At 44.4% G+C, this 25,871-nt stretch overlaps 1 protein-coding gene across 1 annotated transcript in view; it reads right to left on the bottom strand.

Moving 5' to 3' along the window:
* Window positions 1-3,130: 3,130 nt before the first annotated feature.
* The window catches only part of LOC121551194 (transient receptor potential cation channel subfamily V member 4-like), a 35,917-nt gene continuing 13,176 nt past the window's right edge, over window positions 3,131-25,871 (bottom strand). The window contains exons 3-17 of the mRNA XM_041863739.2: window positions 18,610-19,085; window positions 16,499-16,683; window positions 14,686-14,838; window positions 13,199-13,339; window positions 8,125-8,423; window positions 7,751-7,930; window positions 7,313-7,471; window positions 7,043-7,135; window positions 6,658-6,731; window positions 5,985-6,150; window positions 5,825-5,891; window positions 5,405-5,715; window positions 4,984-5,111; window positions 4,754-4,884; window positions 3,131-4,615 (exon numbers count right to left, since the gene is read on the bottom strand). Coding sequence (XP_041719673.2) covers window positions 4,497-4,615; window positions 4,754-4,884; window positions 4,984-5,111; window positions 5,405-5,715; window positions 5,825-5,891; window positions 5,985-6,150; window positions 6,658-6,731; window positions 7,043-7,135; window positions 7,313-7,471; window positions 7,751-7,930; window positions 8,125-8,423; window positions 13,199-13,339; window positions 14,686-14,838; window positions 16,499-16,683; window positions 18,610-19,085 — 2,682 coding nt within the window. The 3' untranslated portion in view covers window positions 3,131-4,496. The remainder of the gene's footprint in view (window positions 4,616-4,753; window positions 4,885-4,983; window positions 5,112-5,404; window positions 5,716-5,824; window positions 5,892-5,984; window positions 6,151-6,657; window positions 6,732-7,042; window positions 7,136-7,312; window positions 7,472-7,750; window positions 7,931-8,124; window positions 8,424-13,198; window positions 13,340-14,685; window positions 14,839-16,498; window positions 16,684-18,609; window positions 19,086-25,871) is intronic.

Raw genomic sequence — 25,871 nt, 5'->3', positions numbered from 1 at the left:
CTGACCCCACTTGTCTGCCACTTGTGGTGTTTGATCAGAGACACAGTGGCTGTGTTTACACAGGCAGTCCAATTCTAATATTTTTTTCACTATTGGTCTTTTGACCAATCAGCTCTGAAAAAGATCTGATGTGAAAAGATCTGATGCGATTGGTCAAAAATGGTCAACCAATTAGTGGAAAAAATATCAGAATTGGGCTTCCTGTCTAAACACAGTCATAGACACACGCGACAATGCAAGGCGAGTACAGCACATGAGAGAAAACACCCTTGCTTAACGGCTTCCTGTGTGCAATTCCAGAGAGAGTTGCTGATGGTGACACTAGCAGGCCCTGGCCCTGTCCTAGTTAATAAGGCTGCGTTTACACAGGCAGCCCGATTCTGATCTTTTTTACACTAATTGGTATTTTGAATAATCACATCAGATCTTTTCATATCAGATCATATTCAGAGCTGATCTGATTGGTCAAAGACTAATTAGTGAAAAAAATATCAAAATTGGGCTGCATGTGTAAACGCAGCCTATGAGGCTGCATGGAGGAAGGCAGGCCAAGTTGTCAGCAGGTGCTCACACTACTTAGATAAACCTGGAGGATTAGTGGCACTGTTAAAGTTGGGGCAAAGAAGATTAGCCTTTCCTCGTGTGAGGTGGCAAGAGATTTCCGGTGTGCTTCAGCAAGGCTGGGAATGGAGGAAGGGAGGGGAGGAAGGAAGAAAGGTGGGGAAAGTGATGGGAAGATAAAGCTCTGGGCCATTATTCACAAAGTGCTGATATAGGGTCAGATTTCCCTTTTAGACCATAATGAATACGATTATACAGTACCAGTAAAAAGTTTGGACACACCTACTCATTCAAGGGTTTTTCTTTATTTTTTACTATTTTCTACATTGTAGAATAAAGGGAAGACATGAAAACTATGAAATAACACACATGGAATCATGTAGTAACCAAAAAAGTGTTAAACAAATCAAAATATATTTTATATTTGAGATTCTTCAAATAGCCACCCTTTGCCTTGATGACAGCTTTGCACACTGTTGGCATTCTCTCAACCAGCTTCACCTGGAATGTTTTTCCAACAGTATTAAAGGAGTTCCCACATATGCTTAGCACTTGTTGGCTGCTTTTCCTTCACTCTGCCATCCGACTCATCCCAAAGCATCTCAATTGGGTTGAGGTCGGGGGATTGTGGAGGCCAGGTCATCTGATGCAGCACTCCATCACTCTCCTTCTTGGTAAAATAGCCCTTACACAGCCTGGAGGTGTGTTGAGTCATTGTCCTGTTGAAAAACAAATGATAGTCCCACTAAGCCCAAACCAGATGGGAGGGTGTATGCTGTGGTAGCCATGCTGGTTAAGTGTGCCTTGAATTCTAAATAAATCACAGACAGTGTCACCAGCAAAGCACCCCCACACTATAACACCTTCTCCTCCATGCTTTACGGTGGGAACTACACATGCTGAGATAATCCGTTCACCCACACCGCGTCTCACAAAGACACGGCGGTTGGAACCAAAAATCTCCAATTTGGACTCCAGACCAAAGGACACATTTCCACCGGTCTAATGTCCATTGCTCGTGTTTCTTGGCCCAAGCAGGTCTCTTCTTCTTATTGGTGTCCTTTAGTAGTGGTTTCTTTGCAGCAATTCGACCATGAAGGACTGTCGTTTCTCTTTACTTATTTGAGCTGTTCTTGCTAAATAGGGCTTTCTTCTGAATACCCGCCCTACCTTGTCACAACACAACTGATTGGCTCAAACCCATTAAGGAAAGAAATTCCACAAATTAACTTTTAAGAAGGCACACCTGTTAATTGAAATGCATTCCAGGTGACTACCTAATGAAGCTGGTTGAGAGAATGCCAAGAGTGTGCAATGCTGTCAAGGCAAAGGGTGGCTATTTGAAGAATCTCAAATATAGAATATATTTTGATTTGTTTACCACTTTTTGGTTACTACATGATTCCATATGTGTTATTTCATAGTTTTAATGTCTTCACTATTATTCTACATTGTAGAAAATAGTCAAAATAAAGAAAAACCCTTGAATGAGTAGGTGTGTCCAAACTTTTGACTGGTAGTGTATATCAGCACTCTGAAACTCTTTGTTAATACAGGCCCCGGCATCATGGTTGGAGGGTCGTGCAGCACTTATGCCTACAACATATCTGAGAAACATGACTGTTAAACTAGACGGCAGGGGAAGACATAGGAGCAGGTTGGCTGGATGAAGGGGAAAATCTTGGAGGTGCTTTCGGAGGTAGTAGGGCTTGTACTAGAATGTGTGTTTAGATTAAAGAAGTAATTGGTCAGGGTCGTATTCATTGGGGCACACCCTAGCAAATAATTTCCAATGGAAAAATAGCATTTGTTATTGGACACGTACAGGTCAGGTGGTCGTTTTTTTCTTCCGTTTGGTGCCTAATGAATACAACCCTGGTGCTTTCGCGACTTGAGGCCACTGACTGTATAAATTACGAATATAGACCTCTGCTTCCATCTGCTGGCAAACATAAGGAATGCAGTAGATTGTGGCTTCAGAACAGCAAGAAATCATATACCATAGCACAGGGTTCCCCAACTTGCGGCCCGCAGGCCAAATGGGTTTAACCCCCCCCATTCTTTTTAGAATTTTCATTGTTGGACATAAAATACTGTCAAAACACCAGGAAATCAGCTTCAAGTGATTTTTATTTTGGAAAGCTGTTCCCAAGTATTCCCACGCATAATAGATCGTATACAAATGTAAGCAAGGTTTGAAATTATTATTTTAGTCAAATAATATATCTGTTTGGGCAGTCTACAAATTATTTGTAATTATGTTCCGGCCACCCGACCATCCACTCAATAAAATAATCATCCCTCGGCTGAATCTACATTTACATTTACGTCATTTAGCAGACGCTCTTATCCAGAGCGACTTACAGTTAGTGAATACAATTTTTTTTTTTTTTATACTGGCCCCCCGTGGGAATCGAACCCACAACCCTGGCGTTGCAAACGCCATGCTCTATCAACTGAGCTACATCCCTGCCGGCCATTCCCTCCCCTACCCTGGACGACGCTGGGCCAATTGTGCGCCGCCCATGAGTCTCCCGGTCGCGGCCGGCTGCGACAGAGCCTGGATTCGAACCAGGATCTCTAGTGGCACAGTTAGCACTGCGATGCAGTGCCTTAGACCACTGCGCCACTCAGGAGTTATGATCCCTGCTGTAGCCTATACAATATCATAGTATATAATATAATTTGTTCATAAAAAGGCAAAAAGGACCAGGAGTTAACGTTGTTGCAAAATGTATAAGGAATTGTATAAAATAAAAAACATATTGAAACACATAGGAAGCTATTCATCAAATAATGTCCATTATGAATCAAAAGGCCTCAACAAAACATGATGGAAAAACAGCTTACATCTTCAAAACCATTCTCTGGGTGATGTTGGATCAGTAGCAAATGTTCCAGTTTTAATTGAAGGCATATTTTCATTTTGGTATAACACCAAAACTCTATAAATCCACATAAATGCTGTTAGGGAGAATATATTATCTTCCTCTGAACAAATCAATTCAGTGTTTGTTTGTTTTTCGATATACTTTGCAATGATATACACACTTCATAAAACAAGTACAAATTGCAGTTATGATCAAAGCAATCCTATCCAAGCATGAACAATACAATTAGGGCCCTGTGCTTTGGACTATCAACAGGACTAGATTGATGGAAATTAAACATGGTATATATATATATATATATATATATATATATATATATATATATTTAGCCATATAAAGCTAGCTTTAGTTTTGTGTCATTTAGTACATAGTTACATACATACAGTACATATTGTGTTTGAACATCCCATTCCAAAATGGTTGTTTGAACTTTAATCTATTCCTCTTCCGTTTTTTTTCCAGAGACTAAAAACAAGAAGGATATGTGGAAGAATAGAAGAGATATATTGGGCTTCTTGAACTCCCTGAGCGAGGTTTCTTAAATACAGAGGTACAATATACTTTCATCAGCAGTCTCCCATTAGACCACATCCACATACGTCTCATCTATGATCAACTCTTGAAAACACACATTTGGATATGTTGAAAGTTGAAGCCATAGCATTCTGTCAGGTAACAGCTTCCCGAGGGTCCTTCCTCCTGGGTTAAAACCACCAAGGGAGAGGATACTAATCATCAGAGCTATGACCACCATTCACAACTAGTTGAATAAACTAGTTGAATAAAAAAGCATTTGATAAACAAATGAATGGTTTGCTTTGACCATACACTACATTCCTATCTTTTCTAAATCCTTTATATTGTCTTATAATACATTGTACATATATTTGGTTCTAATCTCAATGCAACAGAGTTTTGTGCAAAGTGGCAAACTTTGTGGCCCAACTTTTCTTTGTCAGTCTGAATACCTACGATCTGCAGGGTGTTCTTAAGGACCCGGGCTCCTGGAGGCTCCCAGAGCTGGGCCATAGCCCTAGCTGGGCTCTAGCCCTCTGCAAAGGGTCTGTGTCTGGGGGTCAGTGGCTCCATCTCCAGTACTAGGTCTCGTGGTCGTGGCCCTTTATTCTGCTCCACAACCCTTGGCACCACCGTGGACCAGCGATCTACATGGGGAACAAAAGTCAAATGTTGGCTGATGTGATTCGGCTTGCCCTTATACACTGTATATTTGCCTTTATGAACTGTACGTATGCATCAGTGCACTTTAGCATTTTTTTGCGAATGCAGTAAAAGAGTCTCACCTCTCCTCAGGCCACGGACGGTTTGATGCACTGTACCGGAGCATTGCTGGGTCTCTGTTATGTTCTTGCCCGGGTCTTCGTTGATTATGGCCAGGTTCTGATTCCAGTGGCACCAGTTGACCTCGTCCACCCTGAAATTACCCCAGAAGATGTTTGCATTTGACTTACCAATCAGACACGTTTCTCTGATGCAGAGAGGGGTGAGAGTCCAGAGAAACAACTATGTGTACCTGAAGCACCAGCGGCGGTCAGGGGTGCCGTCCCATTTCTTCCCCACTGTCACCATCTCCCCAGCACGGAAGGACTTCCGCAGACACACAGGGAAGGAGCGCTCGATGTCCAGGATTGTCGTAGCCCACTGTTGTTAAAACATAACATCAACCAACATGTAGTAATGTTTTCCATAACATACTCATGTGACCGTGAACTAGAGGATGCACTGTGTATAAGGCCATCACCAGGGGTTCCCAGGGTCATATTCACTAGGCACCAAACGTAAGAAACATGACTGAAACAGGGAGGGACTACTTCCAATTGGAAATGTTTATTTTTGTTTTCCGTTGCAACCTTTGCTACGGTGTGCTCTAATGAATAGTGTTTACTGCATAGGGAACCTACAGTAGCTGTCCATCAGCTGTCCTCCTCACTCACCTGCAGCTTCCAGATCTTCTTGCTCTCCTTGGACACCTGGCTCACTGTCTCTCCCATCAGAGCGATCAACATGTTGAGCAGCAGCACGAAGGTGAGGATGATGTAGGTGACCAGCAGGATGAGGAAGACAGCCGGGTACTGGGCACTGCTGACCATGTCCAGATCGCCCATTCCGATGGTCAGCTTGAACAGGTCCAGCAGGAAGTTGCTGAAGGTGTCCGTGTCCCGGCACTGGGGGTAGGTGGGGCAGCCGCCTTCCTCCGGACACACCTCATCCGGCCCGGGGCACACCGCCAGGAGGGACACCAGAGCTGGGGGGTGAGATGGGAAACATGAGGAGATGATACGGTAGGTTCTCTTCTGTTTCAACTGGTCGACAGACTGCTGAGAAGAAGAAGTGTGCAGTAGGGGACACTGTACCTGACGAGTATCCAATCATGAAGAGCAGGTAGACCAGCAGAAACCGGAACAAGTCTTTGAAGAGAATCTGAGAGCCAAGGAAGAAGGATAAATTGTGATCAGGTGTCTAGTGTCATATTAGTCCATTTTGATTTCAAATTCAATGTGAAGGAGTTGATACCTTCTGTATCATGATGCTGTAGGTGCCGGTGAGCTTCAGGCCTCTGGTGAAGTATAAAGTGTTCATCCAGCCCAGGACCAGCGCAAACACCATCACAGACACATAGGCCTCGATACCCGACAGGTAGAGAGCCGCAGTTACTATCACCAGCACAGAGTAGATGAAGCTAGAGATATAGGAGAGTTGGGCCATGTTCATTAGGCACAAAATGGAAGAAAACGGACCAAAATGCCTAGGTACTATCTGAACTTCTCCAATAAGAAACACGCTTTAATTTTCCAATTCAAAATGTTTTGCAACGGTGTACCCTAATGGCCCTGGTGTTAAGATTCCAGGAAACAACAATAATCCTTATCCTACCTACGTGTTAGATACAGAGAACATTTCCAATACACAGGAATGCCATTTGGGATTTAACGGGCAACATGTAGATGCAGCACTAATGATGGAAACAAAACACCCTTCGGAGCGGCGCTCAACATCCTCCGCTCTTTGTTGGGATCATGGGTTTAATTAAAGAAGATGTAAACTATAAAATGTGCCAGAAAAAGGGGGGCTTTAATGTGGAATTGAATAGACTCAATTAAGAGAGGATGATAAATTAGCTTCGGGTACAAGTCAGAGGGAGTTACAGAGGAGGAGAAGGTTAAGGAGGGGGGAGCTGGAGTCTTACTAGAGCAGTTGAAAGGAGCCATCGACAAATAAGGAGTTCACCCCAGGGCATTTCTTCAGGAAGAGGTCCTTAATCTACAAAGGGGGGCAGGAAGAGAGAGATTTGGGTAATGGCTGCCCACAAACATACTGTATTTTAGTTTTGGGGCTTGACACAAGAAGAGGATGAGGAGGATGAGAGCGAGAGAGAGGGAATGTCAGAAAAGAAACAAGATCAATTTACAGGGGAGATTGAAGATTTATAGTGAAAGTGTGTGTTTGTGTACACATTTCGAGGCCTCTTGAAAAAAAATGTTGTTTATTGTAGAGTCAACATTCAAAGATGTGACTCTGATTGGATGGTTCAACCGGAGAGAAGCTGCAGTGGCTGCAGGCTGCAGACTTACGTTAGTGAGGAAGAAGAAGACTCCAGAGCCCAAGGTGATAACCTCCCCTCCCAGACGCAGATAGTCTGTGGAGGTGTTGTAGGAGTACGGAGGCTAGTCAGGGACAAACAAAGTTAAAGCTTTGCTGGTCGTGACACCCATACTGTTTGTACAGTACACATATACTAATATAATAATAATGCCACTTGGCAGGCACTTTCATCCAAAGCGACTTTGAATAAGTGCATACATTTGTTGTGTTTGTATGTGAGTTGTTGGTCATGTACGTACCATTCCCTGGGAGGGGCGGTAGTAGGCCACCAGGGTGAAGATGATCATGGTCACCAGGTAGGAGACAACACTGATGTAGAAGGTGACGGCAGCAAACTTCTGCCACTTGGCCCTCAACAGCTCGTTGATGGGCTCCACAGCCAGCATCTCATGGCGATTCTATGGACAGCGCAGGAAGACTCACAATAATGGTAGGAGGAGAGTATGGTGACAAAGAGAGAGTGAAAGAGAAATCATACTCTATCTTTCCTACCATACAGGCTTTCCCTTTATCTCAGATAAACAAATCTATTATAGGTAAAAATGCAAAAACACACACTTGGCCTCTGTCTGCCCCATCCCCACTTCATAATCTTAGCCACAAAAAATACACTGAAGACTTGCGTTAGCTCCCAGAGCTTTAGAGCCGAGGCTTTATCTAAGCAGGCTATCACGCACCTCGATGCGGCTGTTGTAGACCAGGATCTCCAGCACGGACACCTCCTCTCCACAGGTGTCCAGGGAGGAGAGGTCGTACAGGGAGGAGTACACAGGGCCGTAAGCCCAGTCCTTGAACTTCCGTGACAGGTGACGCGCTTCCTCGTCCTTGATCTCCCTGCGAATGATGTGCTGGAAAACCTGGGAGAAATAATAATAACAAAGTTGACCTGTCTGTTTTATAATGCATGTGATTATATTTTCTGTCAATAATACAATACATAATCCAACAAGGCACCACACAGTAGCATTACCATTAGCATTGCTAGTGTTAAATGAACTATCCCTTTAAGAGTATGATTCCTCATACACGTGATATATGAGTTCGTTCTCACCCCAATTTTTCCCAGCTTTGCCGCCATCATAAGGGGCGACATGCCGTCGTTGTTGAGAATGTCCTCCAGGCTGCATTCTGGGTAGAGTTTGGCACACTTGGTCAGCAGCAGGTCGTACATCTTGGTGAGGAAGCGGGTGTTGTCCCGGGTGTTGTCGGCGATGTGCACCAGGGCGTGTAGCACTGTGTTGCCGCGCGAGTCCTGCCGTCGAAGGTCAGCCTTCTTGTGGGTGTTCTCAGTCAAGTAGTGCACCATGTTCGGCTGGTTGGTGCACGCTGCCAGCGACAGAGGCAGCTCGCCTGGCCAAAGAGATACAGTCAGATACACACAGCAACAAGCACATCAATCAAGGGGATCCCATTTTACAATGGAACTAATAGAAAAGTCCCAAAAGTGCAAACCCTGCCCACCTCGCACTCAGGCAGTCTCTTTCCACTCTGGGTTCATATGGAACAGCAAACCACTTTCCACATGTCTTTGAAGGCTATCTTTGCCTGGCTACCCAGACTCCTTACTCCGGCATAACGCTACACCACGTCTATGAGTCTGGATCTGAATACGTCCCCAACCCTTCAGGGCCCTCTTGATTGGTCCAGAAACCAATAGGGTTGGGCCAGAGCCAGAACACACTTGGGTAAAGCGGCAGTTTGAAAATGTGTCATTGGCTTTGATACTCTGCTTGGTTAGAGACGATCCAATCGCTGATGACTTTGTTTTGTACAACACCCCACATGTCAAAGATTGGACTTAAAACCTTGCAACGAAAAGGACACAGTTAGTACTACTTGTCTGAGGGAGGGGCCTGTGCATTGAAACCAGTGTGCCAAAAGCAGCTACTGAAAACGAGCCGTTGCCACGGGTGACAGATTACCCTGTCACCTCGCATGGGAAACGCTCCTCTTCATGGATTTGCACGGGTGCTCACGGAGTGAGTAAGCATTAAATCACATTAGCTGTCACCCCTCTGCCAGGTTTCCTGGTTATGTTTTCTTTTTTTTTGTCATTTAGCAGACACTCTTATCCAGAGCGACTTACAGGAGCAATTAGGGTTAAGTGCCTTGCTCAAGGGCACATCGACAGATTGTTCTCCTAGTCGGCTCGGGGATTAGAACCAGCAACCTTTCGGTTACTGGCACTACGCTCTTAACCACTAAGCTACCTACTTCAGCGCAAAGCTCCAGAGTGAATGACTCGCATTGTGCCACAGACACGCCGGGGGTTTGGAATGATTTGGGAATGACAGTCGCACTTAGTGCAAGTGGATATAATCCCTCGGGTGATGAGTATGGAACATAACACATTAATACAATAACAATGCCAGTAGTGAGTTTCTTGGGAAATAATTGCCTACTCAAATCTCCTCTCTTTTAACCTGTATCTCTTTCTCTGTCTCTCCCTCTATCTCCTTCATAACCCTTTCACATTCCTGAGCAGAGCTGTAGGCTTCTACACTGGCCTGGTAACGCATCCACCATAGTTGCAAACACAGTGCCAGAAAATACAATGTCAAAATGAAATATCAGTCAGCACAGTCCAGTTCGGGTCAACAGGATAGTGTGAAAAGTGTATTAGTTTGTTGAACTTGAGGCTGGAAGGGCTGTTGAGGTGAATGGGATGTAGCCTAGTCCCGAGGATCTTAATTTGAGCCAGTTTGCTACAACAGGAAAATAATCCTGCAGCAACAGAAAATGTGAATTATTATGTGGATTATAATTAATGGACATTTTTGTACAGGTTGATACATTTTTCGTAAGGGAAAATCAAGTCTGAAATTTCAAAGTGGACATTTTAAAACCGCAAATACACTACAAGTTTTACATTTCTCCTGCAACAGGGTGATCAATGAAGATCCTACACCTGTAGTGGGATGTTGGGTTCAGCATGAGAGTTGCAGGGATACTCTCCAATCAGCAGAGGGCAGTATGGAGTGATACGTTTTATTTGGAGGCTCTCTGTCAATGGACTCTGCCAGCAACTTCAGTGAGGTCAGCAAAACAGAGGCAGCCTGCCCATTTGAAGGAAAGTATGTTTGCTTTTTTTCAGCAGCAAGCCACAGACAGCTTTCACTAAACTGTTCAGAAATACTTGTTGAACTTGTGACATCATTGTTCTCTTTTCTTTTTTGGAGAAGCCTACTACCAATAATGACATTTCTGATGATATGACTTCAGACTTGTTTTGGGTGGTTATATGAGTTTATCATTGGCCTTGCGAACTGTTCTGACTGTGTTGCCCAGCCCAAACCTGCCATGTAAAAAGGGAAGGGCGGGCTCTAATGTCACTTAATCTTACCATGGCAACTGAGAGCATTTTCCAAGAGAAGCTTAACACTACCTTAGTAGTGGTCCAGTACATATTTACTCCAAGTTATCCAACTGTGCAGCGATCCAGCCTTTGTAGACCACACTGAGGTAGCTAGAAAACCACTTTTCAAGTGCACTGCTTAAAGACACATTGACATGACCTCACAGTGTCGGGAACCCAGGCGCCTGTCATGGAAAACTACAGACATGTCATTAAAAAACCAAGAGGAATAGAATATGACTTTACCAGTATCGAAATACTGCCAAAGTTCAATAATACAATACTAGTGCATGAATGTTACCATAAATAGAGCAGAAAAAAAGAGGGATATCTGAGATATGTATGAAATCTCATCATGTGTTTTTTTTATTTTTTTTTATGTGCTTAACTCTTAAATGTAACTATATGTAATCTAGAATGTAATCTACGTGATCCCCGAAAGTAATCATTTATCATGAGAGGACCATAAACAATAACTAGTAATGCTGTATACTCCAAGGTTAAAATCTCACCTTTCTGGTAGAAAAGTTATAAATTGCTGAGGTGTAGTCACTTTTGAGGACATAAGCTTAAGTACACAGTACAAATATGATAAAAATATGAAAATATAAAATATTTCATATGACGTATTTCCTATTCAACTAAACTGTATGAATAAGGCTTGAAATGACTTATATGCTTTCTAAATATAGTATCATCAAATTATAAAATCACTAACTATAAGATTTAACCTTATAACTGTAAAATACATATTTGTATGGTTAGTGTTAGAGAAAATGTGCAACATTTTCTAAAGGTCTCTCTTGATCAAAACATCTGCCCCCATCGCTGTGAATGTCACACAGAGCTCTAGCTTGGCTTCCTGAACTCGTTAGGAACCTGCCTTTCATCATATTAATCTCATCCATGTATGACAAACATAAAGTGTTTTTTGTTTAAAATCTATGAATTATTTTAGATTAATGGATATAAATCGATCTCTGAATGTGCTATAGTGATGGAACCACTCTCTCCTGCTGCGCTACGATGCAAGGTATTTTGGTATTTTATTAGGATCCCCATTAGCTGTTGCGAAAGACACAGCTACTCTTCCTGGGGTCCACACAGAACATGAAACATGACATAATACAGAACATTGATAGACAAGAACAGCTCAAGGACAGAACTACATACAGTACATTTAAAAATGGCACACAGCCTACATATCAATACACACAAAATATCTAGGTAAAATAGGGGAGAGGCGTTGTGTCATGAGGTGTTGCTTTATCTGTTTTTTAATCCAGGTTTGCTGTTCATTTGAGCAATATGAGATGGAAGGGAGTTCCATGCAATAATGGCTCTATATTTTACATTTTAGTCATTTAGCAGACGCTCTTATCCAGAGCGACTTACAGTTAGTGCATACATTTTCATATAATAATGTACTCTTTCTTGAATTTGTTCTGGATTTGGGGACTATGAAAAGACCCCTGTTGGGGTAAGTGTGTGTGTCAGAGCTGTGCGTAAGTTGACTATGCAAACAATTTGGAATTTTCAACACATGAATGTTTCTTATAAAAAGAAGAAGTGATGCCATCAATCTCTCCTCAACTCTTAGCCAATAGAGACTGGCATGCACAGTATTTATATTAGCCCTCTGATTACAATGAAGAGCAAGACGTGCCGCTCTGTTCCGGGCCAGCTGCAGCTTAACTAAAAAGGAGGATACCTTGTCAGTTGTACAACTGAAATGTTTCTTCCGCATGTAACCCAACCCCTCTGAATCAGAGAAGTGCGGGGGGCTGCGTTTATCGACATCCACATCATCAGCACCTGGGGAACAGTGGGATAACTGCCTTGCTCAAGGGCAGAATGACAGATTTTTACTTTGTCAGCTCGTGGATTCGATCCAGCAACCTTTCGGTTACTAGCCCAACGCTCCTAATGAAGATAAGACAAAACTAGAGCCTGCAGGACTTGCTGTGTGGAGTGTGGTGTCAAAAAAGCAGAAAATGTCTTTATTACAGACAGACCTCTCCCATCTTTATAACTATTGAATCTATATGTTTTGACTATGACAGTTTACAATCTAAGGTAACACCAAGTAATTTAGTCTCCTCAACTTGTTCAACAGCCACACCAATCATTACCAGATTCAGCTGAGGTCTAGAGCTTAGGGAAATATTTGTACCAAATAAAATGCTCTTAGTTTTAGAGATGTTCAGAACCAGTTTATTACAGGCCACCCATTCCAAAACTGACTGCAACTCCTTGTTAAGGGTTTCAGTGACTTCATTTGCTATGGTTGCTGACACATGGTTGAATCATCAGCAAACAAGGACACACAGGCTTTGTTTAATGCCAGTGGCGTGTCATTGGTAAAAATAGAAAAAAGTAGAGGGCCTAGAGAACTGCCCTGTGGTACACCACACCCTACATGTTTGACATTAGAGAAGCTTCCATTAAAGAAAACCCTCTGAGTTCTATAACATAGATAGCTCTGAATCCACGATATGGCAGAGGTTGAAAAGCAATAAAACATACAGTATAAGCAAAACTATCAGTTAGAACTGGTACCAGAATCACGCAGGTCCCCTAAACAGGGGACTTTAAATCTAAGAGGTTTTAAACCATACTCCTACACTTAATGCACTGCCACTTTAAGCCCCTGCTGACCGAGGACTTTGGTTGTATATTGCAATAAAATATTGAATCTCGAATCTGAATCTTGCAGTTTCTGTAGACAGTAGAATGGATCAGATCTGATCCTAATGTTATGGTGTCTTACCAAAGTAGAAGTAGCCCCCCTCGTCCCTGGGTTGGAAGAAGCGTCCGCGGGCCTGGGCGTGAACGTCTGCCCCTTTCTCCACCAGCAGCTCCAAGTACTGCTTACAGCGCCTCTCAATGGCGATGTGCAGCGCCGTCTGGCCTGGCGAACCACACAACAGTCAGTCAACACATTGGGCATAGGGACAAGTGGTTAAATTGGGATTATTAGATCATTAATATATTCTCTATTCCAGCCTTGCCTGAGAGGGAATGAACTCTACAGTGAATGTATTGCATTGTTTGGTCTCTCACTGTCTGCTGAGTCCCACCTTCAGGAGTGAGGAAAGGTGCACTGACTAGAGGTCTCGGACAAAGACGCAAACAATATCTCCATTCCAAGACTGGGTCGAAGGTCAACCTCTTTCCTCTCCTATCCACACTTCAACAATGGTATTGTTGTAACTAACGCGATACCACATTCACTAAGTCCCAGTATCTCATCAATAAATGTGTGGTTCTTTTCTTAGGTCAACAAAGGTGGCCTGGTTCTGCTGCAGTGTCAAAGCTGTGAACAGTCATGGCACACAGACATACAGACATAAACACATTCCTTCTGGCTTGTATGTTCATTAAAGGGGACCTATAGCAACAGTAAGGATACCATATGGCTGCCATGGGCTCCTCAGCAATCACCATCTGTCTCCTACTTCAGTACTGTGTGGAGGTGGACTATGGCTGTGTCTGAAATGGCATCCTATTCCCTATATAGTGCACTCCCTTTGACCAGAGCCCTATGAAAAAAAGTGCACTACATAGGGAGACATTTCAGATGCGCTCAATGTGAGGCATCCTGGCAAAAGTGTGAAATCCCATTCTAACAGTAAATCTTAAAGTGGCTGACATAGTGTGTGATGAGTGAAGTTTTTTTTAGACAGGTTGTTTATTGGGCTTAGACCTAAGAAAGTGGATGGAAGAAAAAGGTGTGCTGCACTTCTGTTTCCAACTAATGCCAAAACTGTAAGGGCAAATCTTGGAGGTGTAACAGCCACATCATCCGGCCTTCCTCTGGAAATAGAAGCCCCATAGAGCAGCCCTGTGTTGGGCCGCAGACTAGGATGTGTGGGTTCTTTGTGCAGAAGGGGCAGTGGAAGACTCAGTGTAGGTAAGGGCGTCTCTATGCAGCCTGCCTTCATGGAATTAGTACTGGGCTATGTGTGCATAGTAGGCCCTACATTACAGGTAGGTACTTTTATCTGTGATAATATCAAATTATTAAGATAGGTTTAAAACAACACAGTCCAAGTTTGAAATAATCTACTTCTATCCTAGTCAAATGACTGGTTAATACAGCACTGGGTCGTGTTCATTAGGGCGCACAAAAAAAAAAAAAAACATTTTATAACGGTTCACAACAGAAACGAAAAGTGAGCATTTCAGTCTATGTGGTACCTATTGAACAGGACCCTGGTGTTTTTAGTTAAGGGCTAAAATGTGAAGAGAGTTCACCTCTGTAATATACATCTCTGAAGGGCGTGTTGATGAACTCATGGAGGTTGACTGTCTGCTCTGCTATGTCCATCAGCATGGGGATGGTGTCATTCTGACCACTGTACAGGTTCAGAAGGGCTTTGGGCAGGCACGTCTTCCCTGTAGAAGGTTCTGGGAGAAAATACAACCAAATGAAGGATGGGTGGAGGGGTACTCAGAGACGACATGTATAGTTCTGGACATAAAAAATGACTTCCTTTGAGGCAGCAAGGTACATTGTTCATGTGTCAAACGGTCCTGGTGATAAATCATTAGTGATAAGATAAGAAAGGAAAGGGAAGCAAGCAAGCCATATCACTGAACATGGAAATGCCTCAAAACCATGAGAAACAACAGCCAAACCAAACGTGGCAGTCAAGTAAGTTGTCTGCTTCTATTGTTTACTTTCAGTCTGAGTTTTTCATGTAGTCTGTCAAGCCCACTTTAGTCCTTTTCTTCCCAGAAGGAGACAGTTTGCTGTGATTTCTCTCTGCTCTCTGTTATAAACCCCTGCCCCCGACACACACACACACACACACACACACACACACACACACACACACACACACACACACACACACACACACACACACATACACACACACAAACACATGCACACTGCCGACAGAAAGCTGTCCTTGGACCCACTTTTGGCAGGACAGAAGCTCTGACATCACAGTAGCTTCCTTCTCATTACTCTATGGCAGGGGTGTCAAAGTCATTCAATCGTGTGTCTGCAGGTTTTTGGGTTTTCCTTTCAATTGAGACCTAGACAATCAGTTAGGGGGAGTTCTTTACTAATTAGTGACCTTAATTCATCAATCAAGTAAAATGGAGGAGTGAAAACCCGCAGACACTCGTCCCTCCATTGAATGACTTTGGAATGAGTTTGACACATGCTCTATGGAGCCAAGAACAACAGGGAAGAGAGGAGGGGGGAATACTGAAATGTCAGAGACAGATAACCAAGTCAGAGGACACGCCAAAGAGTTGAAGCCCTTGGGGCAGAAAGAGATCTGTTAAGACATCTATACCTATTATCACTACACAAAGTCATGACAAACTCCAGGATGACACAATAAGGTGTTAGTCACAGGGCTAAGTGGACTAAAAAGTAAGACTTCTCCTTTAGTAAGGCAACATGTTTGTTTTTTTACCCCTTTTTCATGATATCCAATTGGTAGTTACAGTCTTGTCCTATCGCTGCAACTCCCGTACGGACTCAGGAGAGGCGAAGGTCAAGAGCCATGCGTCCTCCGAAACACAACCCTGCCAAGCCGCACTGCTCGCTTAACCCGGAAGCCAGCCGCACCAATGTGTCGGAGGAAAGCCGTACAACTGACAACCGAAGACAGCGTTCATGCGCCCAGCCCGCCACAAGGAGTCACTAGAGCGCGATGGGACAAGGACATCCCGGCCGGCCAAACCCTCCCCTACCCAGACGACAGTGGGCCAATTGTGCGCCGCCTAATGGGTCTCCCGGTCGGCTGCGACACAGCCTGGGATCGAACCAGGGTCTGTAGTGACACCTAGCACTGTGATGCAGTGCCTTAGACCGCTGCACCACTCAGGAGGCCAGTTGTGACATGTTTGAGATAATGTTCTGATGCTATTTTAGTCACTAGAAAGGGGTATCTTAAGCCCCACCTCCCCTTCAACACAAAATATTTTTATATTTTTCTCCGACCTTTCTGCGTTTGGCTGTGAAAGCTGACAAGGGCTCATTTGTGAGAGAAGAGATATTTGGCACCACAGGGCTCCACCCACCATACCACCACTGGGGTCGTCTCACCTTTGAACTCCTCGTCGGTGAGCCTCTTTTCATGACCCTGTAGGTACTCCAGCAGGCCTGAGAGGGCCTCTGGGTCGGCCCGTGACACGCCATCGAAGAGCAGCATGCGGTTAAACACCTTCATCACCTTGGGTGGGTCCAAACCCGGAGGGTCCAGACCTTCATTGCAGGACGTCTCAGTCTTACTATGTAGGGACCATAGACATACATATACTCACATACACTGAGTGTACATTAGGAACACCTGCTCTTTCCATGACAAAGACAGACCAGCTGAATCCAGGTGAAATTGATGTCACTTGTTAAATCCACTTAAATCAGTATAGGTAAAGGGGAGGAGACAGGTTAAATAAGAATTTTTAAGCCTTGATACAATTGAAACATGGATTGTGTATGTACCATTCAGAAGGTGAATGGGCTAGACAAAATATTTAAGTGCCTTTGAACGGGGTATGGTAGTAGGTGGAGTGTGTCAAGAACTGCAACACAGCTGGGTTTTTCACGCTCAACAGTTTCCCGTGTGTATCAAGAATGGTCCACCACCCAAAGGACATCCAGCCAACTTGACACAACTGTCAACATGGGCCAGCATCCCTGTGGAACGCTTTTAACACTTTGTACTGTAGAGTCCATGCTCCGATTAATTTTAAGCTGTTCTGACGGTAAAAGGGGGAGCAACTCAATATTAGGAAGGTGTTCCTAATGTTTTATACACTCAGTGTATAACACATACTATAAGTGTTTATATACATCATTAGTAGGGACACAGAAATCCCTTAGTGTTACATTACTTATCCGAAATGAAAGATGGCGGCTGATTATTGGATGATTTTGAAATGGTGATTTCTGGCATCAGTAGGCCTACAGGTGGTGGGACTAAACAGTGGGGGTCAAGAATGGTAGTTGGGCCAACACTTTATTTAAAGCCAACAGTAATGTAATGCTGTATTACTTGTTATAAGCATGTATGAGCCTTTTAAATATCTTATTATGAGGCTTATATGTTATGTCTCTCTAGCAAATGTTCAACAGACTCAAAATGGCTGGTATTTTGTCAGGATCATAATGCGATGATACAAATACATTATAAGGGGGTCATATGTGCTTATGATAAGTCTAACAATGCAATATAACTGCATCATAATTATACCTGTGGACTAAGTAAAGTGTTACCGGTAGTTGTAGCCTAGAAAAAAGGTAGAAAGATAAACCATATAAAGTGAACTGCTGTCCAAGTTCTACTAGTGAGCTACTCAATAAATAGACCTCACTGTGAAACATGTAGCCAGGAACAAGCTCCAGCCTAAATATTACCTCAATGGCTGTGAGGAAGGAAACAACAACACACTCTCTGTTAGATGACTGAATGTCCCTCTGACTAGCCCTTCTGTTTATGAACTTCCACATGGGAGGGACACACCTATGTGACTAAACAGTGGCAGTTGAAGAGTTTCTTTTTTTTTTGCCGGTTGAAGAGTTTATTTTTTTTTGCAATGAGCCATTTTTTCCAAGCCAAGCCTTTGATTAATAAAGAAAACTGCAATGTATTGTAAAATAGAATATTGATACTCTCAACTCAGAAACTCTCAGCTCAGAAACCAAGCCAATTTGATCAACGTTTTTAGGGGAAATCACTTATAAGGTAGAAAAATATTGCCACAATCATAGAAGCAGTTTTTGTGTATCTGTAACCCAGATCATCTCTTATGGGAATGTGTCCTTTATATCATATGGTGAGGTGTCAAACATGACTGACTAACAACCTTTGGTTCCCTGTACAAACCCTATGGTGTGGTCTGTGTAACAGAGATAGTTAGGTGAATCACACTTGTGTGATAAACAACCTTGCCTGACACCTGAAGACTTGCGTTTAATCCCAAAGCCGATGCCTAGGCTTTAAGTTCAGGGGGCTAACACAGTCTTGTGGCATGCAGGCGAAACCGGGTTCGAACCCAGTTGGTCACATCTACACCCCAGAAGTGATCTACTATGCTGCTTCTAACTCTACATGTTGTTTAACAATCTATGCCTCTGCATGTGCTCATGGACCCATGAAAGCCACCATAACAAATGAGTCACGTATCTACTTCAAAACCGAGGGCCCTCCTCACCCTCGTGGGAGCTTCTTCCTGCGTGGCTTCTTGTTGTTGGTGTGCCTATAGGTGCCATAGTCAAAGAGAGAGTCCATGGGGGCTTTCTTGGGGCCGGGCGCCACGGGTGACTCGTAGATGGTCGACTCCAGCAGGTCCATGGGGTTGGAGATGCCCTTCTTAAAGGCACCGTGGAACTTCATGCGGAGGTTCTGTCGGCTGTCTCCTGGCTGCAGCTGGCCTGGCCGGTCTACGTCCGGAGCCGGGTCCTGAGGTGACTGGGAGCCCTCCTCACTCTCAAACAGGTTGGCCAGTGCCGACAGATCAGGGCAGGTACCATCGGCATCAGGCTGTCCCTCCCCAGGCTGTCCCTCCCTACTTCCTCCTCCATCCCATGAGCCCGAGGACAGGGCAGCCTTGGTCCCAGCCGAGGGAGGCGTGTCCGTCTCTGTCACGCCGATGTGACACCTTCTCAGTAGAGCGGCAGGGGAGCGGTCCTAAAAAACATCGTAGCAAAATACACAGGTTATAACTCCACCTAGGTCATAGGTCAAAGGCATGGGAGAGAAACTTAGCAGTCTAATCATAAACCTTGCATTTGGTCTCACTCAACCGTGAATGACATAGGTCGTGTTCATTTGGGCACACAAGCAGAAACTATTTTTGCCACAGAAAACCAATAAAAAGGTTCCTGTTTCAGTCTGTTTTCTTCCATCTGGTACTTAATGAACAGGACACTGAACAACTATCACTGATTGTACGACAAACAGTCACATTAATACAATTAGCCTTTGACTGATTGGACAGTGTATTTCAGTGTATTTCAAGAAACTGAGAAAATGTACACTACCGTTCAAAGGTTTGGGGTCACTTAGAAATGTCCTTGTTTTCGAAAGAAAATCAATTTCTTTGTCCATTAAAATAACATCAAATTGATCAGAAATACAGTGTAGACATTGTTAATGTTGTAAATGTCTATTGTAGCTGGAAACTGCTGATTTTTAATAGAATATCTACATTGGTGTAAATGGCCCATTATCAGCAACCATCAGTCCTTGCTAATTCAAGTTTATCATTTTAAAAGGTAAATTGATCATTAGAAAACCCTTTTGCAATTATGTTAGCACAGCTGAAAACTGTTGTGCTAATTAAAGAAGCAATAAAACTGGCCTTCTTGAGACTAGTTGATTATCTGGAGCATCAGCAATTGTGGGTTCGATTACAGAATCAAAATGGCCAGAAACAAATAACTTTCTTCTAAAACTCGTCAGTCTATTCTTGTTCTGAGAAATGAAGGCTATTCCATGCGAGAAATTGCCAAGAAACTGAAGATCTCGTACAATGCTTTGTACTGCTCCCTTCACAGAACAGCGCAAACTGACTCTAACCAGAATAGAAAGAGGAGTGGGAGGCCCCGGTGCACAACTGAGCAAGAGGACAAATACATTAGCGTGTCTAGTTTGAGAAACAGACGCCTCACAGGTCCTCAACTGGCAGCTTAATTAAATAGTACCTGCAAAACACCAGTCTCAACGTCAACAGTGAAGAGGCGACTCCGGGATTCTGACCTTCTAGGCAGAGTTGCAAAGAAAAAGCCATATCTCAGACTGGCCAATAAAAATAAAGATTAAGATGGGAAAAAGAACACAGACACTGGACAGAGGAAGATTGGAAAAAAGTGTTATGGACAGACTAATCGAAGTTTGAGGTGTTCGGATCACAAAGAAGAACATTTGTGAGACGCAGACCAAATGAAAAGATGCTGGAAGAGTGCTTGATGCCATCTGTCAAGCATGGTGGAGACAATGTGATGGTCTGGGGGTGCTTTGGTGGTGGTAAAGTGGGAGATTTGTACAGGGAAAAAAAGAGATCTTGAAGAGGGAAGGTTATCACTCCATTTTGCAACGCCATGCCATACCCTGTGGACGGAGCTTGATTGGAGCCAATTTCCTCCTACAATAGGACAATGACCCAAAGCACAGCTCCAAACTATGCAATAACTATTTAGGGAAGAAGCAGTCAGCTGGTATTCTGTCTATAATGGAGTGGCCAGCACAGTCACCGGATCTCAACCCTATTCAGCTGTTGTGGGAGCAGCTTGACTGTATGGTACGTAAGAAGTGCCCATCAAGCCAATCCAACTTGTGGGAGGTGCTTCAGGAAGCATGGGGTAAAATCTCTTCAGATTACCTCAATCGACAACTAGAATGCCAAAGGTCTGCAAGGCTGTAATTGCTGCAAATGGAGGATTCTTTGACGAAAGCAAAGTTTGAAGGACACAATTATTATTTCTATTAAAAATCGTTATTTCTAACCTTGTCAATGTCCACATTTCCTATGCATTTTGCTATATTTCCTATTCAAACTCATTTAATGTGTGTTTTCATGGAAAACAAGGAAATGTCTAAGTGACCCCAAACTTTTGAACGTGATTCTCCAGTATGTAACCCTGATCCTGAAGTAGCCAGGGCTATGCCTGAAATGGCACCCTATTTCCTATATAGTGCACTACGGGGGTAATACCCTATGGGCCCTGGTCAAATGTAGTGCACTGCAGCCCAGATGTGTGTGGGTAGAGCTCTGGCATCCTGCTCATCTTGTGGGCCGCGTTGATGGCACAGGATGTCCCCCAGTCAGCCATTTGCAGCCTCTGGCAGCCTGGGAAAGTCATCTGTAAATATTGAGCACTGCATTGCCTGACCGTTACTGGCCCAAGGCCAGTGCATGGAAGTAGTGCCCAAATTTTCCATTTGGGGTAGGAGAACAGGGTGGGATGACTCTGAATTTCCAACCAGCTTACTGACCAGACAGAGGACACAACATAGGACGACTTCAAATACACTTTTCCCATGACTGAGTATTTCCCATGAAGAGCAACTTAATTTGTTATTATATATTTTTTTTTTCAAATGACCGTTTTCTCCCATCATCAAAATCTTTGGCAAAACTCTACATTGCAACTCTACATTGTGTAATACAAGAACCTATGTTTTTGAATAATGATCTGTTATACCATTATAGACTTAAACATGAACAACAGTAACTTACAGTACCTTCAGAAAGTATCCACACCCCTTGACTTTTTCCACATTTTGTTGTGTTACAGCCTGAATTTAAAATGGATTAAATTGAGATTTTCTGTCAGTGATCTACAATACCCCATACTGTCAAAGTGGAATTTCGTTTGTAGAACATTTTCGAAATTAATAAAAAATTAAAAGCTGAAATGTCTTGAGTCAAAATGTGCTTAACAAATCACATAATAATTTGCATTGACTCATTCTGTGTTCAATAATAGTGTTTAACATGATTTTTGAATGACTACCCCATCTCTGTACCCCACACATACAATTACAGTGCCTTCAGAATGTATTCACACCCCTTGACTTTTTCCACATTTTGTTGTGTTACAAAGTGGGATTAAATGGGATTAAATTATCCTTTATTTTATTCAATAATCTACCCACAATAATCTGTAATGTCAAAATGGAATGAACTATAAAACATCTGGATTACATAAGTATTCAAACCCCTGAGTCAATACATGTTAGAATCACATTTGGCAATGATTACAGCTGTGAGTCTTTCTGGGTAAGTCTATACGAGCTTTCCACAGCTGGACTGTGCAACATTTGCCCACTATTCTTTTCAAAATTCTTCAAGCTCTGTCGTATTGGTTGTTGATCATTGCTAGACAACCATTTTCAGGTCTTGCCATAGATATTCAAGGAGATTTAAGTCAAAACTGTAACTTGACCACTCAGGAACATTCACTGTCTTCTTGGTAAGCAACTCAAGTGTAGATTTGGCCTTGTGTTTTAGGTTATTGTTCTGCTGAAAGGTGAATTCATCTCCCAGTGTCAGGCAGAAAGCAGACTGAACCAGGTTTTCCTCTAGGATTTTGCCTGTGCTTAGCGCCATTTCGTTTCTTTTTTATCCTGAAAAACTCCCCAGTCCTTAATGATAACAAGCATACCCATAACATGCAGCCACCACTATGCTTGAAAATATGGAGAGTGGTATTCAGTAATGTGTTGTATTAGATTTGCCCCAAAATTAAGTCTTTGTATTAAGTCTTTCCTCAGTTTTCTACTATCACAGCCATTAATGTCACACCCTGGCTCTGGGGACTCTATATGTTGAGCCAGGGTGTGTAGATTCTATGTGTTTTTGTTCTATGTTCACAGTCTAGTATTGTATTTCTATGTTGGCCAGAGTGGTTCCCAATCAGAGGCAACGAGTGTCAGCTGTTGCTGGTTGTCTCTGATTGGGAGCCATATTTAGACAGGCTGTGTTCCCACAGGTGTTGTGGGATCTTGTTCCTTTTGGTTTGTTCCGTGTTGGTTGTGTTTAACTTAGGACGTCACGTTATCGTTTATTGTTTTGTTCGTGTTATCACTTTTGATAATAAAGTATGTTCGCTCATCACGCTGCGCCTTGGTCCATTCCGTTCAACGATCGTGACAGAAGATCCCACCATACCAGGACCAAGCAGCGTGCCCAGGAACACAGGCAGGAGGTAACTCTAGTGGATGTCCTCCTCGGTTAGGGGCAGATTACAGAGGAGGAGGCCGTCCGGTACCGGAAGGCTATGAAGGGGGAGACCCAGGCAGGAGAGGAGAAGCGGCGTCAACCGGGCCGTGGTCGGACAGGCGAGAGGCACCCCCAATAAATGTTTAGGGGGGGGCACACGGCATGGGCGACGGGGCAGCAGGAGGCTGCCACAGGTTGTATTGGGAGATTAGGAGAGGAGGCCACCGGGTTTGGGGGGCCAGAAGGCAGGTTGGCGGAGCCTGGATGGAGAGCAGAGCCAACTCCCCGTACTCAGGCATGGCAGCATGAGACTGGGCAGGTTCCGGGGTATGCGGAGCTGCGTACTGTGCCACGAGTGGTCCGGCATAGTCCGGTACATCCTGTGCGAGCACCCCGCACGTGTCGTGCGAAGGTGGGCATGCAGCCAGGACGGAGTGTGCCGGCTCAGCGCTCGTGGCCTCCAGTGCCTCTCCTTGGTCCCGGATATCCTGCGCCAGTGTCACGTGCTGTTATGTCGGTACGGGTACACAGCCCTATATGTCCTGTGCTGATGCCTCACACAGAGTGTGTGAAGGTAGGCATTCAGCCAGGACGGGTTGTGGCAGCTCTTCACTCCAGGCCTCCTATCCGTCTCCACAGCCCGGCCCGGCCTGTTCCTGCTCCTCGCACCAAGCCTACGGTGCGCGTCGCCAGCCCGGCCAGGCCTGTTCCTGCTCCTCGCACCAAGCCTCCGGTGCGCGTCGCCAGCCCGGCCCGGCCTGTTCCTGCCACTCGCACCAAGCCTACGGTGCGCGTCGCCAGCCCGGCCCGGCCTGTTCCTGCCACTCGCACCAAGCCTACGGTGTGCGTCGCCAGCCCAGCCCGGCCTGTTCCTGCCACTCGCACCAAGCCTACGGTGCGCATCGCCAGCCCGGCCCGGCCTGTTCCGGCTCCACGCACCAAGCCAGGGGTGCGCATCGTCAGCCCGGTCCGGCCCGTTGCTGCTCCACGCACCAAGCCAGGAGTGCGCATCGTCAGCCCGGTCCGGCCCGTTCCTGCTCCACGCACCAAGCCAGGGGTGCGCATCGTCAGCCCAGGTCCGGCCCGTTCCTGCTCCACGCACCAAGCCAGGGGTGCGCATCGTCAGCCCGGTCCGGCCCGTTGCTGCTCCACGCACCAAGCCAGGGGTGCGCATCGTCAGCCCGGTCCGGCCCGTTGCTGCTCCACGCACCAAGCCAGGGGTGCGCGTCGTCAGTCCGGCACAACCCGTGCCTGGGTCACCGGTGCCTGGTCAGGTACCGGTCAGCTGCTCCACACCGGAGCTTAAGCAATCCGCTCCTACGATGTCCAGTCCAGCTCCAGCCAGCGGGGCCAGACCAGACCAGGGGCGCTACGGGGGGATTATTGGAGGGTGGTGGGCAAGCCCGGAGCCGGAACCGCCTCCGAGGAGGAATGCCCACCCAGCCCTCCCCTGTTTGGTTTATGTTGAGGCGCGGTCGCAGTCCGCGCCTTTGGGGTACTGTCACACCCTGGCTCTGGGGACTCTATATGTTGAGCCAGGGTGTGTAGATTCTATGTGTTTTTGTTCTATGTTCACAGTCTAGTATTGTATTTCTATGTTGGCCAGAGTGGTTCCCAATCAGAGGCAACGAGTGTCAGCTGTTGCTGGTTGTCTCTGATTGGGAGCCATATTTAGACAGGCTGTGTTCCCACAGGTGTTGTGGGATCTTGTTCCTTTTGGTTTGTTCCGTGTTGGTTGTGTTTAACTTAGGACGTCACGTTATCGTTTATTGTTTTGTTCGTGTTATCACTTTTGATAATAAAGTATGTTCGCTCATCACGCTGCGCCTTGGTCCATTCCGTTCAACGATCGTGACAATTAAACCCTATAGCTGTTTTAAAGTCACCATCGACCTCATGGTGAAATCCCTGAACGGTTTTCTTACTCTCCAGCAACTGAGTTAGAAAGGACGCCTGTATCTTTGTAGTGACTGGGTGTATTGATACACCATGCAAAGTGTATTTAATCACCATGCACAAAGTGATATTCAATGTCTGCTTTTTTACATTTGTATCCATCTTCCAATAAGTGCCCTTCTTTGCGAGGCATTTGAAAACCTCCTTGGTCTTTGTGGTTGAATCTGTGTTTGACATTCACTGCTCGACTGAGGGTTGGGTACAGAGATGAGGTAGTCATTCAAAAATCATGTTATACACTATTAGTGACTTGTTAAGCAAAGTTTTACTCCTGAACTTATTTAGGCTTGCCAAAACAAAGGGGCTGAATACTTATTTACTCAAGACATTTCAGCTTTTCATTTTTTATTAATTAGAAATAATTGTCACTTTTTTCATTATGGGGTATTGTGTGTGACTGGTGACAAAAAATCTCTATTTAAACCATTTTAAAGTAAGCCTGTAACACAACAAAATGTGGAAAATGTCAAGAAGTGTGAATACTTTCGGAAGGCACTGTATCTGTAAGGTCCCTCAATCAAGTAGTGAATTTCAAGCCAAATCTTCACTGGAGTTGCTTACCAAGACAACATTGAATGTTTCTGAGTGGCCTAGTCTATGGCAAGACTTGACCATGGCTTTTTAGCAATGATCAACAACCAACTTGACAGAGCTTGAAGAATTTAAAAAAGAATCATGGGCAAATATTGTACAATCCAGGTGTGCAAATCTCTTAGAGACTTACCCAAAAAGACTCAGAGCTGTAATCGCTGCCAATGGTGTTTCTAACATGTATTGTCTCAAGGTGGGGTGAA

Source organism: Coregonus clupeaformis, chromosome 18 (genome assembly GCF_020615455.1).
Source record: "Coregonus clupeaformis isolate EN_2021a chromosome 18, ASM2061545v1, whole genome shotgun sequence".
Taxonomy (NCBI): domain Eukaryota; kingdom Metazoa; phylum Chordata; class Actinopteri; order Salmoniformes; family Salmonidae; genus Coregonus; species Coregonus clupeaformis.
The sequence above is the reverse complement of the archived record's forward strand: the minus strand, read 5'-3'. Positions and strand labels throughout refer to the sequence as shown.